At 39.6% G+C, this 25,409-nt stretch overlaps 1 protein-coding gene across 2 annotated transcripts in view; it reads right to left on the reverse strand.

The window, feature by feature from the left end:
* CCSER1 (coiled-coil serine rich protein 1) overlaps window positions 1–25,409 on the reverse strand; it is a 1,382,889-nt gene that overhangs the window by 237,915 nt on the left and 1,119,565 nt on the right. The window contains exon 10 of one of the 2 annotated variants that reach the window (XM_019552965.1): window positions 22,605–22,727. The exons of the other annotated variant lie outside the window; for it this stretch is intronic. Within the exon in view, the coding sequence (XP_019408510.1) occupies window positions 22,650–22,727 (78 nt within the window). The 3' untranslated portion in view covers window positions 22,605–22,649. Of the gene's footprint in view, window positions 1–22,604; window positions 22,728–25,409 lie in introns of those variants that run through there. 2 annotated transcript variants of the gene reach the window in all.

Consider the following 25,409-nt stretch of genomic DNA (forward strand, 5'->3'; position numbering starts at 1 on the left):
GCCCTTTGGGCAGGGGGCTGGACTCGATGATCTTCCAAGGTCCCTTCCAGCCCTAATGTCTATGAAATCTATGAAATCTATAAAATCAATGGACACAATGTATCTTGGCTTTAGCAATGCTTTTGATATGGCCTCCCACAACATTCTTGCAAGCAAAGTAAGGAAGTATGTGTTGGATGAATGAACTGTGAGGTGGACAGAAAACTGGCTGGAGCCTTGGGATTTAATAGCAGCTTTCAACTACCTGAAGGGTGGTTCCAAGAGAATGGAGCTAGACTGTTCTCAGTAGTGGCAGATGACAAAACAAGGAACAATGGTTTCAATTTGCAGCAAGGGAATTTTAGATTAGATACTAGGAAAATCTCTCTCACCAGGAGGGTAATAAAGCACTGAAACAAGTTACCCAGAGAGGTTGTAGAATCTCTATCTTTGGAGGTTTTTAATACTCAGCTAGACAAAGCCTTGGCTGGGATGATCTAGTTGGGGGAAGTCCTTCTTTGAGCAGGGGCTTGGACTACATGACCTCCCAAGGGCCCTTCCAACCCCAATTTTCCATGGTTCTATATGACTTTGTTTTCAAGTATGAAATATATCCATAAAATTAAGCTTTCAACTTCCTGCTTCTATCGCATTAAAAACATGTAAATCTTATTTAGTGCCATAAGCATCCTACTTCACAAAGAAATTGTGAAATGCACCATATTTAAGTTCAAGAAGGAGTAGTAGCAGATACAAACATAAAAGAGTCCCGTGGTGAGCAACAGAATGATCTGAAGTCTAGAAAAAAGGGCTTATATGGAAAGAAATTCTGTATGAATTTGAATGATTTAGTGTGAAGAAATGAAAATGGAGGGAAGTGTGATAATTTGCAAGAAAAGAAGTTAGTTACCTTGAACTGAGGTAAGTATGTAGCCTTTTGTTTTATTCCCAAGGCTATGTATTGTCCCCTCACCAGTATATACTACCTAAAAGGTAGGCAAATCTGCACCCACAACCTGTGCTGGCTTAAAATTTCTGATTAACATTTAGAAGTAGATAATGCTGATTGTGACAAAAGTGTGGAAAAGAGTATCAACTTTATACTTGAGAAGGTAAGAATACTGCTGTCAAAAAATAAAGAGAAATTCAAATATATAACCCTGAAATCTCATGAACCATTCTGATTTTTCACAAGCATATGGCCTCAATCAAATATACAGGTACAACTCCTACTGTTTTTTTAGAAAACTGCACCTTCATCTCACCCAGACACTGAAAAAGCTAGGAGGTACTATTGTTTTGGTTAAATAATAATGCAAAAGGAGCTAATTTTCATTACCTAGGATACTATCACCCCTAATACCTCTCAGATTTTAGGATTATGCAATGCATATTATTAGTTCAACATGGAAGTCAGAGTCATTTATGGTGTTTGCAGATGTAAAAACAAAAACAAAAAAAACCCACCAAACCCAGTGCTTTACTTTAAACTTGGTGAATTCTCATGCCATGCCCAGTGCATGTCCAGAATAAGTACCATATTACTTTAGCCTAGCTTGCCTGACATCTGTATACATTGGGCCCTTTAGTGGGGCTTTTTGGCACTTTTATCTGATAGCTGATTGAATCAGTTTTAGCTGAAAACTGCAAAAAGCCCTGCTGAAGCTCCTGATCTTTACAGACACTGCAGAGCCAGGTTGAAGTAACGTGTTGCTTCTTCTGGTAAATCACAGTTTGTTTGTTTTTTTTAAATGTCTGCAAGCAGTAAGAATTAAGCACTCCTGCAAGTCTGACTTTACTCTGACAGGAATGAAAGGGTTCAGTTCAAAGCAAGTTTATGTTCTCCTGGCAGACTCTGCAGGTGACTGTAATGAACTTCATGATTCACCATACAGAATGCGATTCATTTATACTCTGTTTACATACTAACACACACATATATATACACATATGTATACACATACATACAGGGCGCATCTACATATTTATTAATGTGCCTTTGCTACTACACATTAAGTTTAGTACCTTTAATATGAGGTACTACATAAAGGGGCATTAGCCAACACTAATGTGCACTAATAGCAGAGATGAACAGGTTTTTTTTGTTGCTTAATGTGCAGTAGATTACTTTTACTGTGTATTAGTCCATTAACATGGTTTTTCCTGTGATGTGATAATGCACAGTAACATAGGCTACTGTGCATTACAGTGTCATGTGTAGACACACCCATATATACACATCTATATCCAGGTTGATGGCACTGATTAATGCAGAAACCATGGCTCAATTGTAACAGTGCTAGCCTAGAACTTGGGAGACTCAGGTTTAATTTCCTCACTTGCCACTGATATCCGATATTTCCTTGACTAAGTCACAAAAAGTACTTTTACGCATGCTCTAGGGGTGGGAGAAATGGCACATTAATTTGAACAGCTTTAAGAACTGTTCTAAATAAAGTGCTGCAGCATTTAATGTATCAGTGTCCCCACGCTTAAAAATGGTGGCAGGGGTCTAGAAGCTTTAGTTCAAGTGTCCCTGCCACCATTTTTAAGTGTGGGAAAGCTGATATATGAGATGCAGGCAGCTGCTGGAGCACGGCAATTGCTACGCTCCAGCAGACTTGATTAACTGAGTTTGCTCCAACCCGCTGTAATTACTGAATAATCAAAGCAGCCTCCACACTCATGTACAGGCACCTTAGTTTCATTCTGTGAGACCCATGTAGGAAGTGTATTGTTGCAGCTTCCATCTGCAAGATATCCAGTACAATAACACTAATGTTCTGTTGCTAGGCTGGGCACAGAATGAACGAATGAATGAATGTTGCAGAACATTTCTATGCATCTCAACACTGATGCCAGACTGCTATGGATTCATGAAATCAAAGGATATGTTGCTGGAGTGAAACCTTCCACTTTTACACCAAAATGAGAGGAAGTCTTACTAAATTTCTAAAAGCTGCGTGGACACTCTGGCCTTGAGTGTCAAAAACATGTTAATTGCAGTTTCTGGATTTCATCTGGGTGTTGAAATGACTTTTCATACATACAGACTAGGGACAGACATTCAAAAAACCTGAGCCTGACTTGATTCAGTCTTTGCAGGTTAGTCTTGAACTAATTTGAAGGTGGATAGACATGCCCTTTTCATTCCAGAAATGCAGGTACATGCCTGCAGTGGCTCAGACTAGAAGCTGCGGGGTGCTGGAGTAGCCCTCTCTTTTCTTCCTCAGGGCTGAGCTGAGGGGAGACATGGCCAGGCCCCGACAGGAAGCTCTTATTATTCCCTCACCTCCTAAGCAGCCGAGTAGGGAATGTTTATCACCCCTAACTCAGTGTTTATCAACCCATTAAGAAAACAAAGCCCCTTTCCATTAACTAATGGAGTTCTTCTTAAACAGCTTTTCCAAGGAAAGACATTAAGCTACCTGTTGATTAGCTCCAAAAAGCCTGTCTGACTTTGTCATCTCCAACAGTACAGACCGTGGTCAGCATGTGCTATGCTATCTAATGCTGAGGAGTCTGCGTAAGGCAGAGGGGAGGGTGGAAGAATCCCTGCTAAGCAAGAAGAAACCAGGCAGACACTCTGTGCCTGCAAGCCTCTGCTGGAGCTGCAGCCAGGGATTCTGGAAGGGGAAGGGGCCAGTTCTGCTGTGGAGCAGAGAGCCCTGCCCAGCCCAGAGTGCTTGAGGAGTCTGGTTTATCTTAAACCAGCAAGAGGTCTGGGACAGACATTGGGTTTGACCCAAATCAGTTAAATCTGATACTACATTCAATCAGCGTTATCTCAAACTGGTTTCAGCCATTTTCAAACTGATTTATGTGCACTGAATGTCTGTTCTGTTACAGGTTTAAACCAGTTTCTGATCACTTAAACTGGTTTATGTGTAATGTCTGTCCCTAGCCCCAATATTTGGGAGAAATTAAGAAAATATTGACCTTATTATTTGATTCTCTTCTGGCTGTAGCTCTTCTTTACATTATAAGAAAACATGAAAACCAGCGAACAAATGCAACATTAGTTTATGATATGAAGCCCATAAAAATTAAGGGCCTGTTTTTTGCAAACTCATACATGAATGGTCTCATTGACTTGGGTTGGCAGGTTTGCGTGAATAAAGGTACATATGTTGATAAGTGTTTATGGGACTGGAGACTTAGACTGCATTTACTTTTGCATTTTCCATTGTCATTTGTAGTTCACTTCTCCCATACTGCAACAAAAACCAATGCAAGGGAAGGAGATAGTTAAAGATTATCTTAAAAACTGAATTTTAAAACTGTTCTTCTAATTGTTTTGGTCAGTAGTCCTCTCTCTAGGAGACTGACCCAGTTTGCAGCACCTAAGGGTATTTAGGCCTGGGGCTAAAGTTCTTAACTAGACAGTTGATTTTAAAATGCAACAGAGACATAGTCGAATGAGTATATTAACTAATTTGGGGAAAGCCTATGAAATCACAAGTCACTGGCATACTTGTCTGTGTCTCATATAAATAGTGTGCATACAGAGTCATATATAATGTGGTGGAGAGAATGGTTATTGTATGGGTTTTCTTTTCTGTTTTGAGTCATTTTCAATCTGAGGAAATCCTACTGGAATTGTGGGGGATTTTTTATGTTTCTTTCACGGATTTCATTTTGATACTTTTTAAAAAATAAAATAGTACAATGTAGACAATTTCTGTTCTTCACATATATCTGGATAGAAAAGCCCATTTATGACCAACATATTTTACGGCTGCTATTTCAGATAAGTGCCAGAACAAGAATTGGCAATCAACTTTTCTGTTTGTATCTGGTAAATCAGTAGTATGGAAGCCACTACCCTCAACACTATTCATATAAAAAAGCATCTTTTTCTCATTTTTTAGTTGTTATATAAGGCCTTCCTTGATGATCACAGCTATCTTTTGTATCTTACCAACAGTTGAAAGAACACATCAATGGCTCTTTAGCTTCTAATTTCTGAGAAAAGTAAGAAATCAAAATAGATGTTTTATTTTACAAATACTCTCAGAGGGCGGAAACAGATGTCACCATTGTGCCACCATAAGACTTTTTATAGTAACATGAAGGCCAAGAAAACAGATGACCATGCCCCTTGTGCCACAAATGCTTAAAATTTGTGGCAAATAAGTAGGTTGTATTAATTTGTGCCATTATTTAGCAGCAGATATCTGTTTCCTTTAAGAGAATGGGCATCCCAGAGCTCTCCAGTGACCCCACATAGGTGCTGGGAATTCCTGTACAGAATTAGGCCCCTCAAGCCCCAGGAACACCTGCCTAGCTTTCCCCAACTTATAGAGATGTGATACGCTTAAGGAAATCAGTTCAAGCCTGAATTTGGTAAAGAGGAGGAAAAAAAGCTGTTTTCAGTGGCTTGGCGTCCAATATGCAATTTGGACCAGTTGAAACTAAACACTGGGAACACTGGTGTGAAAAGTTGTTTGTTAGAGTATTTACAATAAAGATGCACCAATGGCCATTGTGAAAACATCTTACTGGTACAGCACAACAGCTTAGAACAATTATGGTCATGGATGCTCTGAAAAAATGAGGGTTGCTATGGACACAGTTAAGAGAGAGAGACATGATTATGGAGTGCTTAGGTGGACAATAACAGAATTAGGAAAGTTCACTAGTTCACCTACAAAACATGAGCAGCTAAATGGCTCTACCAACTACACAGTACAAAATTTCAGGTAATACATTACTAAAAAACAGACTTTTTAGACAACAGGTTATGAGGAAATGGGATTAATTTGTCAAATAACTTATTCATTATGACTATAATCAGATATATTCCCCTGGGGGGGGGCCAGGTCTTCTCATTTCCAGGACAAGTTATGAGTACATCTGTTCAACTTTCAATTCCATAACCAAATTGGGGGTGGCAGGAGGGAGAATCAAGAAAAACATTATTTTTGATCAACTAAAAATGTTTTATTCAACACCAAATGAAATACTTGACTTGCTTAGGGGATACTTAACCTTTTATACCCTGTTTCAGGTAAATTTAGGGAAAAAAATACTGTTTTGAAAGGTCAAAGTGTTTTGTTTGTAGTATGTTGAAACAAATTATTTAATCTTTTCCAGTTTCCTCCTCCTCCCTCCTTTTCTTGGGGTGGAAACTATTAGTGAAATTTGACCTGGATTTTCAAATAATTTAATTTCCCCTGAAAGGACACTTTTTGGTGTCACAGTAATATTTGGGAGAAAAAAATGCAGCCCATTCTTGTAACAAGCAGTGGCTTAATTAGGGTAGGTTGAACAGTAGGACTGTGTCAAGCTTCTGTCGCTGATTCGATTCAGAGGAGATTCAGCCTGATTCACTGGCCAAATCTCTGAATCTGAATTGAATCAGGAGACCCATTAATCTCTATGAATCAAATCAGAAGCCTCCAATTTGATTCAGAGAGATTTAACAATTTGGCCATAGACACAGCTTTATATGTTTTTTCTAGGTACCAGATACGGTTCATGAATGCTGAGATGGTTAGGCAGATGGAGCATCCCACAGGAGTGCAGGGGGGGTCCCCCGTGTACTCGGTGGTGGACCTGGAAGTGGACCATCTGCAGCAGTGTGTGCAGGGGACCCCCCCCATCCCCTGGCTCAGCAACTGGTGCCTCCTGAGTCTGGGGTGGCACTCAGGGCTCCCCCGTGGCTGATCCCTGAGCCAGAGGGTGCAGGGTGGGGGTCCTGTGGGATGCTCCATCCATCCCGATACCTCAGCATTTATGAGCCATGTCAAGGTATGTAGAAAATCTTATAAAACTGTGTCTATGGCTGAATCACTGATTCTCGGAATCAAAATCAAATCTTCAGATTTGGCCAAATTGAATTGGGACAGTGATCTGAATCAGCAATTTGAATCACTGTCCCCCAAATCGGGTTGAATCCAAATTGAATATGGCCCGCTTCACACACCCCTAGTGAGCAGCATGATGCAACTACAGAAAGCACTGACTTGTGAAGGGGGAAGAGGTGAAGAGAAGTGGACGCTGCTGGCATCCATGTGATTACTATCATGAACATAGCAGCAAGCTAAAGTCCCCTCTGCCCCTTTCCTCTGGCCCAGCTTTGGTTGGAAGACAACAAATGCAGCCTAGTGCTTCTCTGATCTCAGGTATTAGAAGCTCCATGCTTCTGGGCAGAAATTTTATTTATGCCAGTAGAAAAAGCAGTGCGTGGGTTTACAATTTAAGGAGCGTGCTGTATTTGTCATTTCAATTTCTGGAATACTATTTAGATGTCATGGCAACAAATGCCTTTTTGAACCTTCCACAGTGACCACAAGCAATAGTCACCATAGAAATTACTAATACAATTAAATATAAATATATTCAATATACAATGCTTATTTGTAGGTTGCCCATTATGCTTTTGTTTTTATGGAGAGATACGCTCACCAAAGCAAACTAAGTGAAATTTTTAATACAGAAGTTGCTTTAATCCACTTTTATATCAATAACAATTTCAAGCATAATAGCAAATCTTTCTATGGGTGTTTTGAACTACTTTACAGCAGGAGTTGGCACCATTTTTCAGCAGAGGGTTGCTTTAACAGAGCTTGGGCCCCTGGCAGATGTCATATTTAGGACAGCTAATCATGGCTAAAGTAGTAATCCACTCATACATTCATGAAATTAATCGCACAACAAAACAAGGAACAAGCCAGAAAATTATTATATGTTTTTTGTGTAATACTTTTGTGGCTGTTTCCCATTGTACATCACCATGAAAATGTGGCCAGTATACTCCCAACCTCGGAAGTGCCAGTCCACTGACTGCTGCTCACAGTGCTCAGAGTGTGCTACAGCCTTGAAGGGCTGTGGTGAACTCCCATGACTGGGAGAGCCAGTTGACTGGCACTTTCCTACTTGGAAGCACCAGTCTTCTGATTGGCAGCTCTTCAGGTCTCCAGTATATTCCCAAGGCTGGAAGTGCTGATCAGCTGACTAGCGCTCTCGGCCATAGGTGTACCAGGCACCCTGCTTGCTGCTTGCATATGTGGCATGGCAGGAAGTGTGACTGTTTGGATTAGGGATCAGATCCCATTCTACATTTAAAGGAATGTCTCTCAGTGGCCTTAGCTCCAACCTGACCTGAGCTGCTGGAGCCACCACTGCTGTTTCTTCCCACTGCCCCAAAGATGCTCACACCCCAGAACACCACCAAAGGCCCCTGGCTCTACAAACCAGAAAAGATGGGTCTGTGTGATGTAAGTTGCTGACACCTGGTCTACAGAAATTAATAGAGAATTAAATTGGGCTGCAAAATGCTATGAGAGTTCATGAGGACTACAGAAAAAATTCACTATTCTTTAAAATGTAAGGGAACTTATATAAGTGCTCCAGGAGTAGGGGGCAAGGGCACTTTAATTAGAGCAGCTCCAAGAGTCACTTTAATTAAAGCACCCAGTGTCTTGTGTATCAGGGTTCCTGTGCTGAAAAATGGTGGCAGGGGCACTTTAACTGAAGTGCACTGAATGAACTTTAGTTAAAGCACCCCTGCCACCATTTTTCAGTGCAGGGATGCTAATATATGAGAAGCTGGAGTCTGCTGGTGCATGGTAATCACCACGTGTCAGTAGATTCAATTAATTGAGCCTGCATCAACGCGCTGTAATTACAGCACATTGGAGCAGCCTTGTTGCACATGTATAGGTGCCCTAAAAAGTTATAGAATGTTTTTTGTGGAGACCTATGACTTTTTGTCAACCATCATATATTTCACACCTGTTAAATTCTTTGGGACTTTACCTCAGTTACATTTACCTCATTTAATGTACACATCCCTGACAATGAAAAAAAACAAAAACTATTGGAACAATTTTCTGCTGGTCGCTTCCTCTTGCCAATTTCAGCTCTCACCTAAAGAGTAACTGTTTTCATGAACAGTAGGTAAATATATTAAGAACAGGAGAAACTGGAGATAGTTTGGTTTTGCAAAATTTGCTTTGTTAAAAATATAATTTTTTATAATATAAGTCTTTTTTTTCCAACGGAAATCTCATTTTAAAAGGAAGAATAGCATGGACTTCCAATGAAATGAAAACCTCTTTTTTGTTCAGTGTGAGAGCACCAATATGGGACAAACATTCAGAGTTCATTCCCTCTTCTACGTGTACTGGTCTTTCCTATCAAGTACTTTCTGAAACTTTACTGATAAACATGCTACCATTGTACAACAATCTATCTTGGGGAGTTCTTCAATATCCTGTGCACAACAAAAGTTCTTCTATAAAGGTAAATTTTGCCTTGACTTTAATCAGGAAATTAATAAGCAAATAAAAGTAAAGCCCACACATCAGCCCAGAACCACAGAAGTTTTGGCTGCTGTTCGAAATCTAAACACCGTGACTTTTGAGTAGGTTCTAAATTTGGCAAAATGAATTCTCTCATCCCCAGTGTTTTAAAATAATCACTATTTTAAAACTTTCACTGGGCTAATGCCTGTTTCCATGGAAACTGGAATGAAAGCAACAGCCTCCAGCAGAATTGGAGTTCTTTCTGTGATATGAAAGGCTTTGAAAAATAAAAGAATAAAACTGTTTATTATTCCCATATATGATATATATATGATTCCCAATAGAATAGTCTTATTTACAGACACAGGGCATGATCTTGCTCTCATTAAAGTTAATCAATGTTTAGTTTGTGAGTTCAGTGGGAACAGGAATGAGCCTAAATAGCTGAAAATGAATTTAGAGTTAAACCTGATCCAGAGTCCTTCTAGTCAGTGGAAAAATTTCCTATTGAATTCAGTAGGTTTTGGGTCAGGCCCATTGATGAATCCACAGAAATAAATTAAGTGCAAGTTATTTACAGGATTCAGACCATACGTATTAGGTTTTGTTCAAAGTTTCACACTTCCTCTACAGCATCTGTTAACAGTGCTGGCAACTTCCTAGATATTAAGGGTAAGATTATTTAACATGATTTTTTTTCGTAATTTGTCTTTCTAGTACTTCCACCTTATAATCATTTCTGTGTGTTGCTAAACAAAAAATGCATGAGCCAATCAGAATTTAATTTTCACCCCCTTCTTAGAAGCCTGGAAACAGATAGACACTCTGCCCTCCACTAGCAGTGGATCCTTATAAACATTTGAGCTTGCAAGTAATCTTACTGAAGTCAGTGCATGGAACTGAACTCAGAGGCATGTTTGGTGTCTGTTGGACCTGGCAATTGGAAGAGTGTTCAAAATATGAGACTTCTTTCACTGAGGGCACCATGCTAGTGGACTATCAGCTTAAATGCCTCCCTCTGATAAGCAGCCAAGATTAGGGATGTCATTGCAGAAATATACAATAACTGTTTTCATACCACATCAGAATAAGCTCCAGCCTTGATGGGTAGAACCTTGTCAGTTCAGCTTTTAAACGTATATATAATTTATAACTGTAAAATCAACTGATATACCCAATTAAACGAGTCTGAAATAATTTTCTTTTCCTTTTCTAAAATAACCTTTCCAGTTCAACTTGAGGGTGCTGTTAGAGGTTACCTCTAAATTCATAGAATGTTAGGCCATCTTAAAGTTAAAATAGTTTCAGTGCAGTTGCAGGATAAAGCTTTATGCCATCTCGGAGCTGCACAACACTGACTTGCTGCTAGAGTGCTAGTGGAAAGGTACGTGGCTAAGAACCAGGAAAAACACCTGGTCTCTACATGAGGTTTGCTGGGGGCTGGACAATCAAAGCCCTGAGATAAGTGGAGAAGTTGGTGACCTGGAGAAAGCACAACCTAGAGGGGGCAATAGGGGAGGCATTCTCATTCTTTCTGAAAAAGTAGGGCAATTGGCTACTAACCATAGGTGCTTGTAAATGAATGCATGGAGTCTGGGAAACAAGCAGGAACAATTGGAAGTCCTTGCACAGTCACAGAACTATTATGTGATTGGAATAACAGAGACTTGGTTGGATAGCTCACATGGCTGGAGCATGGTCATGGATAGGTATAACTATTCAGGAAAGACAGGCAAGGAAGAAGATGAGGAGGAGTAGCGCTTTAGGTAAAAGAGCTGTACGATTGTTCAGAGCTCCAATATGAAACTGGAGATAGGCCAGTTGAAAGTCTCTGGGTAAGGGTCAGAGGGGACAGCAACAAAGGTGATGTTGTGGGGGGTGTCTGCTATAGATCACCAGACCACAAGGATTTGCTGGATGAGGCTTTTTTCAAATAGCTAGTGAAGTTTCATGGTCACAGGCCCTGGTTCTTATGGGGGACTTTGTTCACCCTGATATCTGCTGGGAGAGCAATACAGTAATGTACAGGCAATCCAGAACATTTTTGGAGAATGTTGGGAACAACTTCCTGAAGCAAATGCTGGAGAGACCAACTAGGGGCTGTACTCTTCTTGACCTGCTGCTCACAAACAGGAAGAATTAGTGGGGAATGTAGTAATGGATGGCACAAGGTGACTGAGTTCAGGATCCTGAGGAAAGGAAGGAAGGGGAGCACCAGAGTATGGACCTTGAATTTCAAAATAGTAAACTATGACACACTCGGGGAACTCATGGGCTAGAAGGTCAGTCTGAAGGGGAGAAGAGTCTAGGAAACTTGGCTGTACTTTAAAGAAACCTTACTAAGGGGGCAGGAACAAATCATCCTGATGTTCAGGAACACTAGCCTGTATGGCAGAAGACTGGCTTGATTTAGCAGGAAGCTCTTCAGTGGGCTAATTTAAAAGTAGTGGAAACTTGCACAAATAACTAGAGAGGAGTTTAAGAGTATTGCTCAGGCATGCAGGGGTGAAATCAGGAATGCCAAAGCACAATTGGAGTTGGAGCTAGCAAGGGATATGGAAGGTAAAAAAAAGGGTTTCTACAGGTACATCAGGGAAACTGTGGGTCTTTTACTTAAATGGGGGAGGCAGCCTGGTGATGGATGATACAGAAAATGCTGAAGTACTTAATGCTTTTTTCACTTTTTTCTTCACAGGAAAATTCAGCTCCCAGATTATTGCATGTGGCAGCACAGTTTGGGGAAGAGGTAAGTAGCCAACTGTGGTAAAAGAAGAGATTAGGAACTATATAGAAAATCTGGATGTGTACATGTCCATGGGGCTGCATATGATGCACCCAAGGGTGCTGAGGGAGTTGGCCAATGTGACAGGCAGGATGGGAGAAAGCACAAAAGGTGTCAGAAAAAACAATAGAGGGTCTCATAGACCACTCAGAAGTGAGAGTAGAGATTTCAGTACAAATGGAATGATTGATAGAGTGACAATTAGCTATGAAAGACTGAAAGGGTAGACAAGCAACTTATATTAGATACGATAGAGAATGAGGTAGCTGGCTGTGTTTGTCTGCAGTTAAGTAAGTAGGAGGGGGAGGGACACGGGGGAGACAGAGGAACGAGCAGACTTGGGGGAGGGGACTTGAAGTTGTGGGTAGAGAGGCAGGGAGTGCAGAGACATGGGAGTGCAGACCACAGCTGCGGCTCTGGCCACAACCTGGGGTTCTTATTAGACCCTGAAGCTGTAGCATCTGCCTGTCCCCATACCCCTGCCATCTTGTACTCAATTTCAGGATGAAGGGCTTTTTTTCCCTATGTTAAAATAGGGTGACCTCATCTTGGAATCAAGTAAATATGGTACTTTTAAGTAAGCTTTTTAATCTCAAAATAATTTTTATTGTGTATAGTTTTCTATTGCTTAAAATTGTGTGTGTACAATTTAATTTAAGTAACAATATACTTTACATGAGGTAATTGTAATCATAGTTCAAAGGAACTTATCTGCTGACATATATAAATACACACATAGGGTAAATCATAACAACAGATAATGCTGTAATCACTTCAAGGAAGAGACAAATTAAACTTTGCACAATAGTTTTTTTCATTTTTTCCCACTTTTTAAATATCACAATCACTCTACTTGGTTTGGCAATAGCTATAATGGCAGTGCAGGAGTGTAAAAGTGCCACTTCCAGACAGCATACCAATCACTCTTCATAAAGGACTTTTCTTTTGAGGGAGCACCAAAGAAACAACCAGCACTCTCTTCTTTACACTGACATATCCTTGCAGAACTACAGTTTTTTTATATATTGTTTTCTGAAGCAGAACTGCTTATAAAATTATTTGGAAAATAAATCCCAAGTATCCAAAAAAGAAAAAAAGAAAACCTACATAACAAAACTGGTATCCTGAGAACCAATATAAATGCCAATTTCTGGCACCACACACTAAATCTCTAAATATGCCTTCCTGATCTGTAAGGTAATTAAGCTCTGTTTAAAACAAGAAGGTTAGGGATAGACGCTACACATAAACCAATTTAAGTAAACTTGTAACAGAACAGATATTCAGTGCCCGTAAACCAGTCTGAAAATGGCTGAAACCAGTTTGATATAAACCTGGTTGAATATAGTATCAGACTTAACTGCTTTGGGTCAAACCACTCATATAACCAGTCTATGCAATGTCTGTCCTAGACCCCCTTCCTTGTTTAAGTTAAACCAGACTCCCCCAGCATCTCAGCATGCTCTCTGGGCTGTGCAGGACTCTGCTCCGCAGCAAAGCTGGCCCCTACCCTCTGCTCCTTGGCTGGAGCTCTGGCAGAGACTGCAGACATCTGCCTGGTTTCTCCCCACCCACCACTCCCTGCTAAATAGAGATTCCCCGCTCCTTTCTGCCTTACACAGACACCTGTCAGCATTAGCTAGCATACCACATGCTTGCTACCATCGGTGCTGTGGGAAACCAGACAAAGGCAAACAGAACTGTGTCTGCTTAGCGCTTTTTGGAGCTAATCAATGGGTAGCTGGTGACGTCCCTCCTTTTCTTCCTTGGGAAAAGTTGCTTAAGAAGAGCTTGAACTAATGGAGAGAAGCTTTTGTTTTTCTTGTTTTCTTATTGGGCTGATGAACACTGAGTTAGGCATGATAAACGCTGTTATCAATTGCTGGCTGGGCTGCTCAGGATGGGGGGAACCCCGCTCTAATCAGAGCTTCCTGCCAGGGCCTAGTCATTCCCTGCCTCAGATCAGCACTGTTGAAGAGAAGGGAGGGTTGCTTTAGCCTGGGCCACTGCAGGCATGTGCCTGCATTTCTGGGATGCCTTTACAGTCACAAACTGGCTTAGCCTAGACATAGACTAACTTGCAAAGATCAAATCAATTCAGGCCCAGACTCTTTGAATGTCTGTCCCTAGCTGAAAAGGCCTATAACTGATTTGAAATAATTTCCTTTCAGTTGAAAGCTTTGGAAGGTTTAGCGAGTCTAACTATTGGAAGAAATGGAGAAAAATCATTTTTAGCATGAAGACAGAGAAGTCATTGCTGGAAATATTTACAAAAAGACTAAGGAGTGATTGATATTGTTCACAGAAGATTCTCTTCCTCTTTTGTTTTTGAAAGATTTATCATTAAAGGTGGAAAATGCAAGCTGACTTTCCAGTTTTCTCCTATTATGATAAATTACACAATGGAATGGGGCACCATTTCTAAAGGCACAGCTTATTATTTCAAGAACATTGTATCTGTTGTGCCTGAGTGGAATTACATTTAAATGGATGACAGCACTTTCCTGTCATCCGCCTATACTTTAAAATTACTTGGGAGCCTGAATCGAGTGGCAGTGTTGCTGGTACATCACACAACTGTAGGATACTGCTCTCAGGATAGAAATTAAAACAAAACAAAACAAAACAATTGAACTCTGATTTAAAATAAATTAAAATAATCTAAACCAAGTATGCACAAACAAAGGAGACACTGGGTGCATCTACATGAGACACTTTACTGTGGAGTTGACTACCTAGCTCCATCTACCTGTGTGCCCCTATTAAGCCAGAATAAACTAATTAACTCTGCCTGACACAAGTACTATCCTACAGTGGACTTATTTACTCCCCCTCAATGCATGTGTAGAGAGTGACTGGGGCTGCCTAGGACACTAGAGTACTACAGTGCAGGACCTGCCTGATGGCTAGATCTGAACTGTAGTACCTTGTGCCCCAGCCAGACCCTTTGCAGTATGTTGAGCAGGGTGAGAGCAGCTCTGGACTGGCAGACTGATCCCCTGGGCCCCAAGCCAGCTGGCACTGTGCTGCCATGGCTCAACAAGCTGCAGACTCAGGCGTATGCATAAACACTAAACTTCAGCATAAACTGTGCTGAAGTTTATTGCATCACATTAATATCACATGTAGACACACCCACTGGCTACAGGAATTGCCATTCAGATCCATGGTCTTTATATTCCAAAATCCTGACTGCTCTAAACCAGATGCTTCAGAGCAAGGTGCAAGAAATCCACTAATAGGTAGATATGAGCTTAGGGGGTACTTGGTAACAGCCTACAATTATATAAGATGGGTACATTAGGACCTGAGAGAACAGCTGTTCACCAGAGCTCCCCAAGGGATAACAAGGTCTAACAGGCATAAATTCCAGGAAGGCCGATTTAGAATAGACATAAGAACAAAGTTCTTTATAGTGTGAGTGTCCAGGGTCTGGAACAGACTCCCCCCAGAGGTGATGTAAGCACCTACTCTGGACTCTTTCAAAAAAACATCTGGATATTTTTCTTGCTGGGGTCACTTGATCCCAGATGACTTCTTACCTATGGTGCACAAGCTAGACTCGATGATCTCACAAGGTCCCTTCCAGCCCCTAATCTATGAATATTCTGTGGCTATGAATTTTATAGTCTAGTTCCATGCTGTATAAAAAGTATTCTTTTTTTTTCCTAAATTTTGAATTTTCTGCCTCCCTCTCTCACTGAAAATTCTCTTGTTCTTGTACAATGGAACAAAGAAAATAAAAAGCTAGTGTTCCACTTGTCATTTGGCATCTATTATTCTATATTATTTTATCCCATGCCTTGTTATTTACATCTTCTATAATAAATAAATCCCCAATCTTTTCAATCTCAGTTTATTTTTTTTCACTGATGTCAGTTTCTATTACACTGCATTTATCAACACTCAATTTCATCATACTCTCTTTTCACTTAGCTTGGGCAGGCCCTTCTGAAGTTCCTCATTGGCTCCAATAAAGCTGAAAAACCTAAATAATTTAGTGGAATCTGCAAATTTTGCCAGCTTACTCCTCACCCTTTTTCAAACTGTTAACAAGTATATTAATCAGCCCCAGCTCTACTATAAAACTACCATTAACCTTTCCCCACAATGAAAATTGAGATCTTCCTTTTTTTTTTCTCTAGCCAGGACAATACTGTGTCAAAGTTCATGGCTACTTTGTTAGTATCCTCCCATAAGAGACCATACAGAAGTCTAAATAAATTAAGCCAGATAGTTTCCCTTTAAATATTATTTCACTGACATATTCAAGAGAATTCTAACAGATAGTAAGACATGACTGTTCTATGCAAAAAGAATCCTAGTTGGATAAGACCTTTCGGGTCCTTTAACAAACTGTTTTTAAGGATCATTTTAGGCACCCATTTTAAGGATCTGTACTTCCCTGAGTCACTGTTAGAGGCAATTTGCTTTGGTATCTGTTTTTTAGGCAAACTGTATTTTCTTTTTAGCAGCCCAGTCAGTTCATTTTTAAGTTCCTTCATAATAATTAGATAATTCCATTTGAGCAATATGATGTTTTACTTTTTGATTAACCACTTTGTTCCAACACCTTTTCTTCCATAACTTCAGTTCTCCTAGTACATCATCTTTACTACCAGAAAAGAACAGGTCTGGGGTCTGTACACAACATCTCTTCCAAGGAATAAAATAGTAATGTCCCAATCTTAATATAGTCCCTCATGAACCATCAATTCTTTTGCCCTATCTTGTTTGCTTTTTTACTTTAGGGTACATACAGGCAGTACATTTAGATCAACCTAACTGGAGTTAGGTTAATATGAATGGCCCTCTGTGCAGGTGTTCACGGGAGTTAAATCAGGCAAAAAATAGTGGGCCCAATCTAAGTTAGTTCACCTCCTCAGGTGAACTAACTTAGGTGAATCTCAGTTTAGGCTGAGAACAGGTTAACCCATCTATTAAATGCATTTTGATTGTAGCCCTGGTGCTGGGAGCACCTAGTTGTGTGCCCCAGCCCCAGGGTTGTGTTCTTCTCAACCCACCCCTGCTAAAATGACAAGGTTATTTTTAACTCCCAGCTTCCCTGCTTCTGGATGAACAACCCCCACTCCCCTCCCCAGCTATGGTTCTATGAACACGTTGTGCCTCCTGAGGCTGGGGGAGTATGGCAGCTGCCCGCAGGTGGCAGCGGCAGTATTGGCAGCAGAGGCATGTCAGTGGTGAGGGGGGACCACCTGCAGGCAGCCACACTGACGTCAGCAATGAGGGCGGGCTGAGCAGGGATCACCCACAGGCAGCCACAGCAGTGTCAGCAGCAAGGGGGGAGGTGGTGAGTGCTGACCAGCATTTGGCGACCACCCGCAGATGGTGCCAACAGCAGCAGCCAGCAGTGATCATCGACTGCCCACAGATGCTGCCAGCAGTGGAGAGGGGCTGGCGAGCAGCGACTGCCTGCAGGTGCCAGTGGCACCATACATGGCAGCCAATCTCAGGGGGGGCATGTGCACCTGAGTGCACCCCCTATACATTGCCAGTGGTACTAACAATTATGGGAGTGAAGATTTGGAATAGTCTGCTGAACAAACTAGTGGAAGCAAAGACTCTGAATTGTTCCAGGTTCAGGCAGGGGCCAGGATGCACTAGTTGCTCCTTCTGGTACTTAGAGACTTTTCAGGTCCTAGGCTGGCGGGTTTGCTTATTCATTCAAGATGAACAAATGTGGGGCCTAGAGGGAATTTTCATCTGGAATCAGACTTGCAAAAACAGTCAGGCTTTTGCCTTCCTCTGTAGCATGAGCATTTTTCTCAGTTTTTCTGAGCATATTTGTTTAACTTAATAAATTCATTGCTACTGTGGGGGAAGACACTAATACAGTACCTTTTTTTCCTTGCTCCTACCTGTGACATGTGGTAAGTTTGCAGCCCCCCCATCACATACAGTGCTGCAGTTGAAATATCCCATTATAAAGATTTTCTAGATTGTCATCTACCCTTACTAGTATATATGTATTCTTGTACACATGCAGATTCACCTTTGTGATCCTCTCTACTGAGATTTTTATCTCATAGGCTGCTTGCAGACATGAAAAAATATGCTTTACTTTGATAAATATTCAGTACGGATTCAATAGCTAATTGAATCAAAACTCATTCAATAGCTGATTGAATCAGCTTTAGATAAAAGTGCCTAATAGCCCTGATGAAGTACCTGATCTATACAGACACTGCAGAGTCAGGTTGAACTAATGCTCTGCTTCTTAAGGTAAAGTGTGTTTTGGGGTTTTTTCACAATTGCAAGCAGCCACAATTTTCTATGGAATCCTTTTGAAACAGCACAGCTGTTTCATTGCCAAGAACCAAGTTGTCCTTCCTGTAAAGTTTATAAGTCTTTATTAGAATAAGAAGTGTCTCAACCAGGGTGCCATGGCACACCCAGGTGACTTGAGAGCCTTTCAAGGGAGCCACAAGATGCCATGTAATGTAAGGACTGTTACATGTGCAAACATGATTCACAAGATAAACCCAGGGATTTCAAATAGGAATCCATAATATCAAAAGCATTCTTACCTATTGTGGTCTGAGTTCTTTGCAACAGAAGAATTGCGCTATTATTTTTCTTTAGTGAAAATATGAGTGAAAACTAAAAGCTAGCATTTTCTGAGGGGTGCCTTGAGTCTACTTCAGGGTGACTCTCAATCTCAAACCTTGACAATGCTTAGAGTAGTAGAATATTTGATTTCTGTCAAGATTTCACTGTGTTTTAATAATGCCTGTAATATCACAATCCAAATCCATTGTGAGTTTCATCATTATGCTTAAGAAAGACTTGTCAAAAATCGTACCCATTTACCATACAAGTAAGCATTTTTTTTACCAACTGCAGCTCACTTGGCACCCCAAATAGCAATTACAGGCAGCTGAACAGTTCAAAAAATGATTTAACTTTGGAAAGGCTTGGGATAATTTTTTCTTAGTATGCAGTAGAAGTGCAAATCTTATCATTTTCAAGGAATGATGCAAACTTCACAAATTTGTGCAAGCATTGTAACAAGGAGGAAAATCCCCTGAAGCCACTGACTTTTAATAAGAGTGTCTGTATGAGGAGAAAGAGTTCCATATTACAATTATTGGGAAATTGTAGATATAATCTATGCATGTTCAGGTTCTATAGACTTTTTATAAGCTGCAGTAATAACTATATAACATTTTTTGGATTCACATTTCTTAGTGCAATGAATTTTTTTCTGATGTTGTAAGATTCCAAACACATAGTGAAAAAGTGAAATCAGAAGCACTTTTTCAAGTCTAAATACTCTGTGTGGCACAGGACTTTTTAGATGTAAGAATCTGTGACAGTTAAATCTATATGCACCCAGCGCTGTGCTAGTTTTCATACACTGAATTTCTAATTCAATGGATAATTTAATACCTCAGGAAAGGGCAATAATAAATATATTTGTAGTCATCAAAATAATTATAATGAACCATTAGCAGACCCTATAGTTTATGAGTTCGATGACAGATGATTTTATGATATTAGGGAATCAAATAGGTTTAGCTACTGGTAGGCTATTTCCATTCTCTGAGTTAGCAGTTATGCTTTTGTGTTGCACCTATTAATCCCCTTGAAAATACATTTAAAATTTATGGTGTACCCTGAATATGTCTTCACCTGTGTAATATTATCTACTGAACTATTGCAGAATACATAGGCCTTAGGCCTGTGTAGTGTAACGTTCTCCATGAACTCTCAGGAACTGTAAATGAGACACCATATAATGGCAATATATTTTCAGGGTACCATCTTGATACGACAAAGTGGTAAAAAATCTAATAAAGTATAGTATAGTTTATTATGAAGAATAAAACAGTCTTTTATTATTTTACTGCAATCTGGAAACAAAATATTCTGACAGTCAAAACAGAGTAATATTCCAGAATTTAATTTAATCACATGAAAGAGAAGAAAGGACATAGGAAGATAACTCATGTTTATAAATATAGGTTGGAAGGCATAAGGTGCATCTTTCATTTTCTTTTCCCAGACTAATTATGTTATATTTCTATTCTGTATTTCTATTTTATATTTCTACCTATGATCATAGTTTTACAAGTAATTTGAGACTGTTTGACACATTTTACTTGGTTTTGTTTAGTTATTTACATCACAACAGTATCTCAGCATTTCCCACATAGTCATAATTGTATCCTTATAACTGCCCTGGAAAAATTATTCTTCACATGTTTTACAGAAGAAGGAACACTGAGGCAGTGAGTGGTTAAGGCTGAATTTTGTTTTAAAAAAATATCCTTTTATTTTAGGGCACCAATCTATATGGCTTAATTGTGCATATGCTCACCAGGAATGCGATCTAGGTAAGTTGGGGTGGATAGAGGGGCAGGTGGCATTCACTTTTTTTTTAATTCTCCCTTATTCATTTAAATCTATTTGGTGTGTTTTGATAATTGCACAGTAAGCGGCTGTCTTAGAAATCCTAACCTGACCATCTTACCTCTTTTTTTTTAAGACCTGAAATCTTTTGGTGCTTACTACAGTAGAACCTGGATACTTCACAGGGTTTGCGAACTGGTGGGTAGCATATAAAGCCAGAGCACCACTGAGGTATTCCAGCTTTTTGCTGCAGCTTTTATTTCAAAGTGCACCATTTCTCTGATCGGTTATGGGGAACCACTGATGAGCTTTAGCTGATCAAAGCAGCGGCATCCTTTGAAAGAAAAGGCACAGCAAAAGGCTGAGTGACCTGTTTTTCATTTGGCTGTGAACTGAGCAGGTTGCAAACCATCTCTATATGGAAAAAATCAAGGTCTTTCTGTATTACTTCTTACCTATCCATGTATTTAGTTCAGCAGTTCTTCATGTCTCTTTTATACTCTCATAGTCCTGCTCTTTTCTTTATATCCACATATTTAGTCCCATCTCTGCTTCTAAATAAAGCACTTTCTATCCTGTCCACAACACTCTCTATATACATATATTGTACACTTGAGTGCAAAAGCTCTATTTGTTACCCCCAACGCTGGATTCCTTTTAAATCAGCAGGATACAGATACAGATATCTTCCATGTTGGCTCTTTATAACAAAGTTATACTACTAGTAAAAGGAAAACAATCTGTTATATATCCATACTCTTCAGTGATGTAGTACATTGTGTAAACCAGTTACAAAAACTAACCTAAGTTAAATAAATAAGTGAAAAGAAACCAAAAGCTAAAAAAGACAGAGGTTCTAATTTTCACATCACCAGATTTATAACCATATATATCTCAAACTAAAATAGCAGATTGAGTTTAGGAATGAGCTAAAATCATTGGTAATGTGAAGAATAACCATTTAACCATAATGTGAATATGAATTCCTCCCACTGTGCCTTCAATTAGCACAATATGAGCACAATTGAAATATTCTATCTTAATATTTCTTTTTCTTTCCTAGAGTCATATCCTAAACAAATGCAAACATCTCAGATACTTACCCAAGAAAGAGGGGAATGAAATACATGTCATGCTTTATATTATTTGTGCAAGCCCCATATTCATGAACAAATGCAAAGTGGTTTCCTATCAACTCAAGATCAGAGCTGATGAGTCTATGCAAGCAACATGTCTGGTACTGTCAACAATGAAACATTCTTTAAACTGGACTGTATTTTGTGAATAAGCCTGTAATGTTATATTAAGATGAAACTATTTGGCATTCAGTGCTGTGATACAGGGCACAATAATTGTAATAATGCAGTGCATTGCCGTATCATAAATATGCATGTAGAACAAATCAATGTCTTTGAGATGGACACTTAGATGAGGGGACAGATGGACTCAGGGAATGTAAAAGTTCTCATCTCAAAGTCTGATGGCACTTTGGAGACTCTATATATTCAATTTACGCATATCTTAATAGCAAAAGCTGATATTAAGGCAGATAGATGGTCACAGAGACCATCCTGAACTATAAGCCTCTCTACATGTATTAGGTGTTCAAACTATAGCTCAGCATGATTACTACTTTTTGTTTCTTACTTTTTGCTCTCTTCCCCACTGGGGAAGTTTTTCACACAGGCAAAATAATATCAATGTCACCAGTGAATTCATAGTGGAAAAGACAGAGATACTTGCTAATGAACTCCACTTGCCCCTTGCCCCTAGGTGTAGTCAGGGTTGTTCTCCAGATTATTTAGAAGCAATGACTTGCATTCAGTGAAGTAGGAGATATAATACCATGCACCTAGCACTAAACTCATTGATATTGGATTTCTTAGCTTATTGACAATCAGAGATTGTTTTTATATTGTTTGAATGATGGGCGTACTAACATGTAATGAGAGAAAGTCATCCAGTAGCTTTAATGACCCTCTTCAATAAAAAGTTCTAGAGCTGAGGTAAAGTTACTGTCCTGGTTCCCTCCAGACTTTGAGTCATGATGGGATTTTGTGCCCTTACAGATCTGCAGCGATGCTCTAATTTACAATGGGTTGGACAAAAAGGAAAAAAAAAAAGAAGGAAAAAGAAGGGCGATAGAAGCCATTAGCTACAAGCACATTACTGGCAATATACAACACTGATGATTGCATATTGGCCTTGAGGCATTTGGTCTATATTGGCATGCCATGCTACAGCACATGAACACATAGTCATCTTTACAACACAGAGCGGAAGTTAAGAGACTCACATAATTGTCTGCGAGAAGGTACAGGAGCACTTCCAAAAGCCGTGCCCTGTAAATAAAACACATTTTTTTTTTTTGGAGTAAGGGATGTCAGCATTAACAGCAGCAGAAAATGAAAAAAATGACAAGATGTGAAGAAAGTGAAGGCAGTGAAACAAAACAAAGAGACTTTAGCTGAAGTAGTTTGTTATCACTGAACACTTGCAGTTCCTATTTTTGGATAAACATGAATTATAATGGAGAAGCTCTCTGAGTAATCTGCCTATTGACAGACACAATGAACCAAAAAAAAAAAAAGAGAAAGAAATCACAGTGCAAGACAGGCACACTCACACTTGTCAGAAACTGAGTTTGATGAAAAATGGAACACACCGAGTATATCCATTAATATGGATTCCTTAAGAAACTAAGTTGTTATTCCAGATTCTGATGCAATTGCCCTTTAAAAGTACCATGCATTTCAAGCAGAGTTTGCACTCTGTTACTCTCTCCAAATCTTCCCTCCAACACTTTAATTCATTGAGTCAGTCAGATAAAAGCTGAACCACTAGCTGGTAAGAAGCTGTTGAATCCCTAATCATTTATATGATACATTCTTTCACTGGATAGAGAACTATAACCTGGATGTATTATTTTGGAAATTGCTCTGGGGCTCTGAATCACAGTCTATTCATTGTTCCATTTACATACAGAATCAAATGCCAAATATGTGACCTTTGATAGAAAATTAGTCAGATAACTGACTTGAAGAAAAAGATTAGGTAAATACAGATTCCTATAGGGTCTATATAGAGGGCTTAAAAAGGAGTTATTATTGTATTATTTCTTTAGAATAGAGTTTGGGAAAAGGCTTTATCTGAAATTTACATCGCTGTACGAACGTGTTTTATGGGATCATTTTCTTTTGCAAAACGTGTAATATTCTATTTTCTGTTTGCCTCAAGAGATAGTCACAGGGGAGAACACATGTGATGATGAAAAGAATAGATACCTTCCCTTAAACCATTACTGCTCATGTAACAGTCTTTCATAAAAACTAGTGTCACTAGTATATACTGTTATATATGCCCAAAGCTTGTCGACATCATATCACTAACACCTGTACGTGTAATTCGGGCTTAATTCACCACTGTATTAAGTAATTCCACTGGAATAAAATTAAATTGACAAAGCATCTAAATCCATGTTGAGGCACCTACATTCTGTATTCACCCAAATCCAAGATGACTTTAAATTTAAGATGACCCCTCCAATAATTGGAGTTTATACATGGAAATTATCAATTACAGTTTCCCATGTATAGAACATAATTAGTGGAAGTTTGTCATAAATTAATCTCCCGCATTGATGTGGCAAAGAAAGCAACAGTGGTGGGTGCCCAATTCATTTCCCTTCAGCCAAGACAGCTTTGCCACAACTGATGAATCAGCCCATTTACTCAAGAAGGTATAAATAGTGATGCAGTTAATTATCTACAGGCAACTAACTGATACAATTTAAAGTTCATTACATACTTCTTTTTCTACTAATAGTGCTTGAACATCTTCAAGCTACAGTAACATTTTATAAATATACAGTGAAACCTATTTTAAGGGACTGACAAAAATGACTTGCAAAGGTAGCCTTCCAGTAGAGATGCAGGGGAGCAGTACATAAAGTTTGAGGATGGAATCAGGGAAGTCTGTTTCGCAAAATAGTTGTCTAATAAGAATGTTCTCGGGTACTAGTTTTCCTGTTCATGGTTAAGCTTATTGCCTCGCTGCTTCTAGGGATTAGAAACTCCACTCTCTTAAAACAAATTGAACCTACATAACAGCTTCAGTTCTTTACCTCCCAGGAGAAAATTCTGAAGCACTGCAAAATTATTTGAAACCACCAAAATTAAAATATACCCATTTAAGTCACATCAATAGTTTTTAACTGCAACTGCTATTGACAATAAATACTCTTTACACACTTCCAGTTAGCAGCATCTGCAGTAGTTTCTTGACAAAGTAATTATTAGGGTCAAACACTAACACATGTAGTGACAGTTTGCAAAAAAAACCCCACACACCAAAAACCCCAGTGTGTGCAGCACAAAGCAGAGAAAGGAATCAGAGACAGCTAAGGAAAATAGAAAAAGAGGACAAGATGGCATGACAGTCCCTTTGCCTTAAAGTCAAGATTTAAACCAATTGTAATGAGAACACTGATAGTAAGGGAGATAATCCAGTTGTGGACTAAGGTTTTAGAGAGATTTCAAAAACAAAGGGTAGAGTCATGGGAGGAAAATGAGTTAAGGATGTGGAAAAAAGGAGGCGATACATTACTTTTGTAACCCGGGCGGTACGTGGAAGGAACCCCCTCTCCAATTGAAGGGATGTCAGTGGGCGTGTGTATGCTGTGGGAGCATGGCTGCCTACCTGTAGGCTGCCTACCTGTAGACCTGTAGGTAGCTCACCACCTTTCTCCTACAGAGCGGAGCTGAGACCCAGAACGCCCAGTGATATTTAACTATGTACAGGTTTAATGATACATCATGATATAAAACTTAAAACATGAGCTCATATACATGTCTATACATGTCCACATCTTCATTAACGATGTGGACACTGGAGTCAGGAGTGGACTGGCCAAGTTCGCCCATGACACCAAACTTTGGGGCAAAGCATCCACTCCAGAAGATAGGCGGGTGATCCAGGCTGACCTGGACAAGCTCAGCAAATGGGCGGACGAGAACCTCATGGTG

This window comes from Crocodylus porosus, unplaced genomic scaffold, assembly GCF_001723895.1.
Source record: "Crocodylus porosus isolate Cpor-Errol unplaced genomic scaffold, CroPor_comp1, whole genome shotgun sequence".
NCBI lineage: Eukaryota > Metazoa > Chordata > Crocodylia > Crocodylidae > Crocodylus > Crocodylus porosus.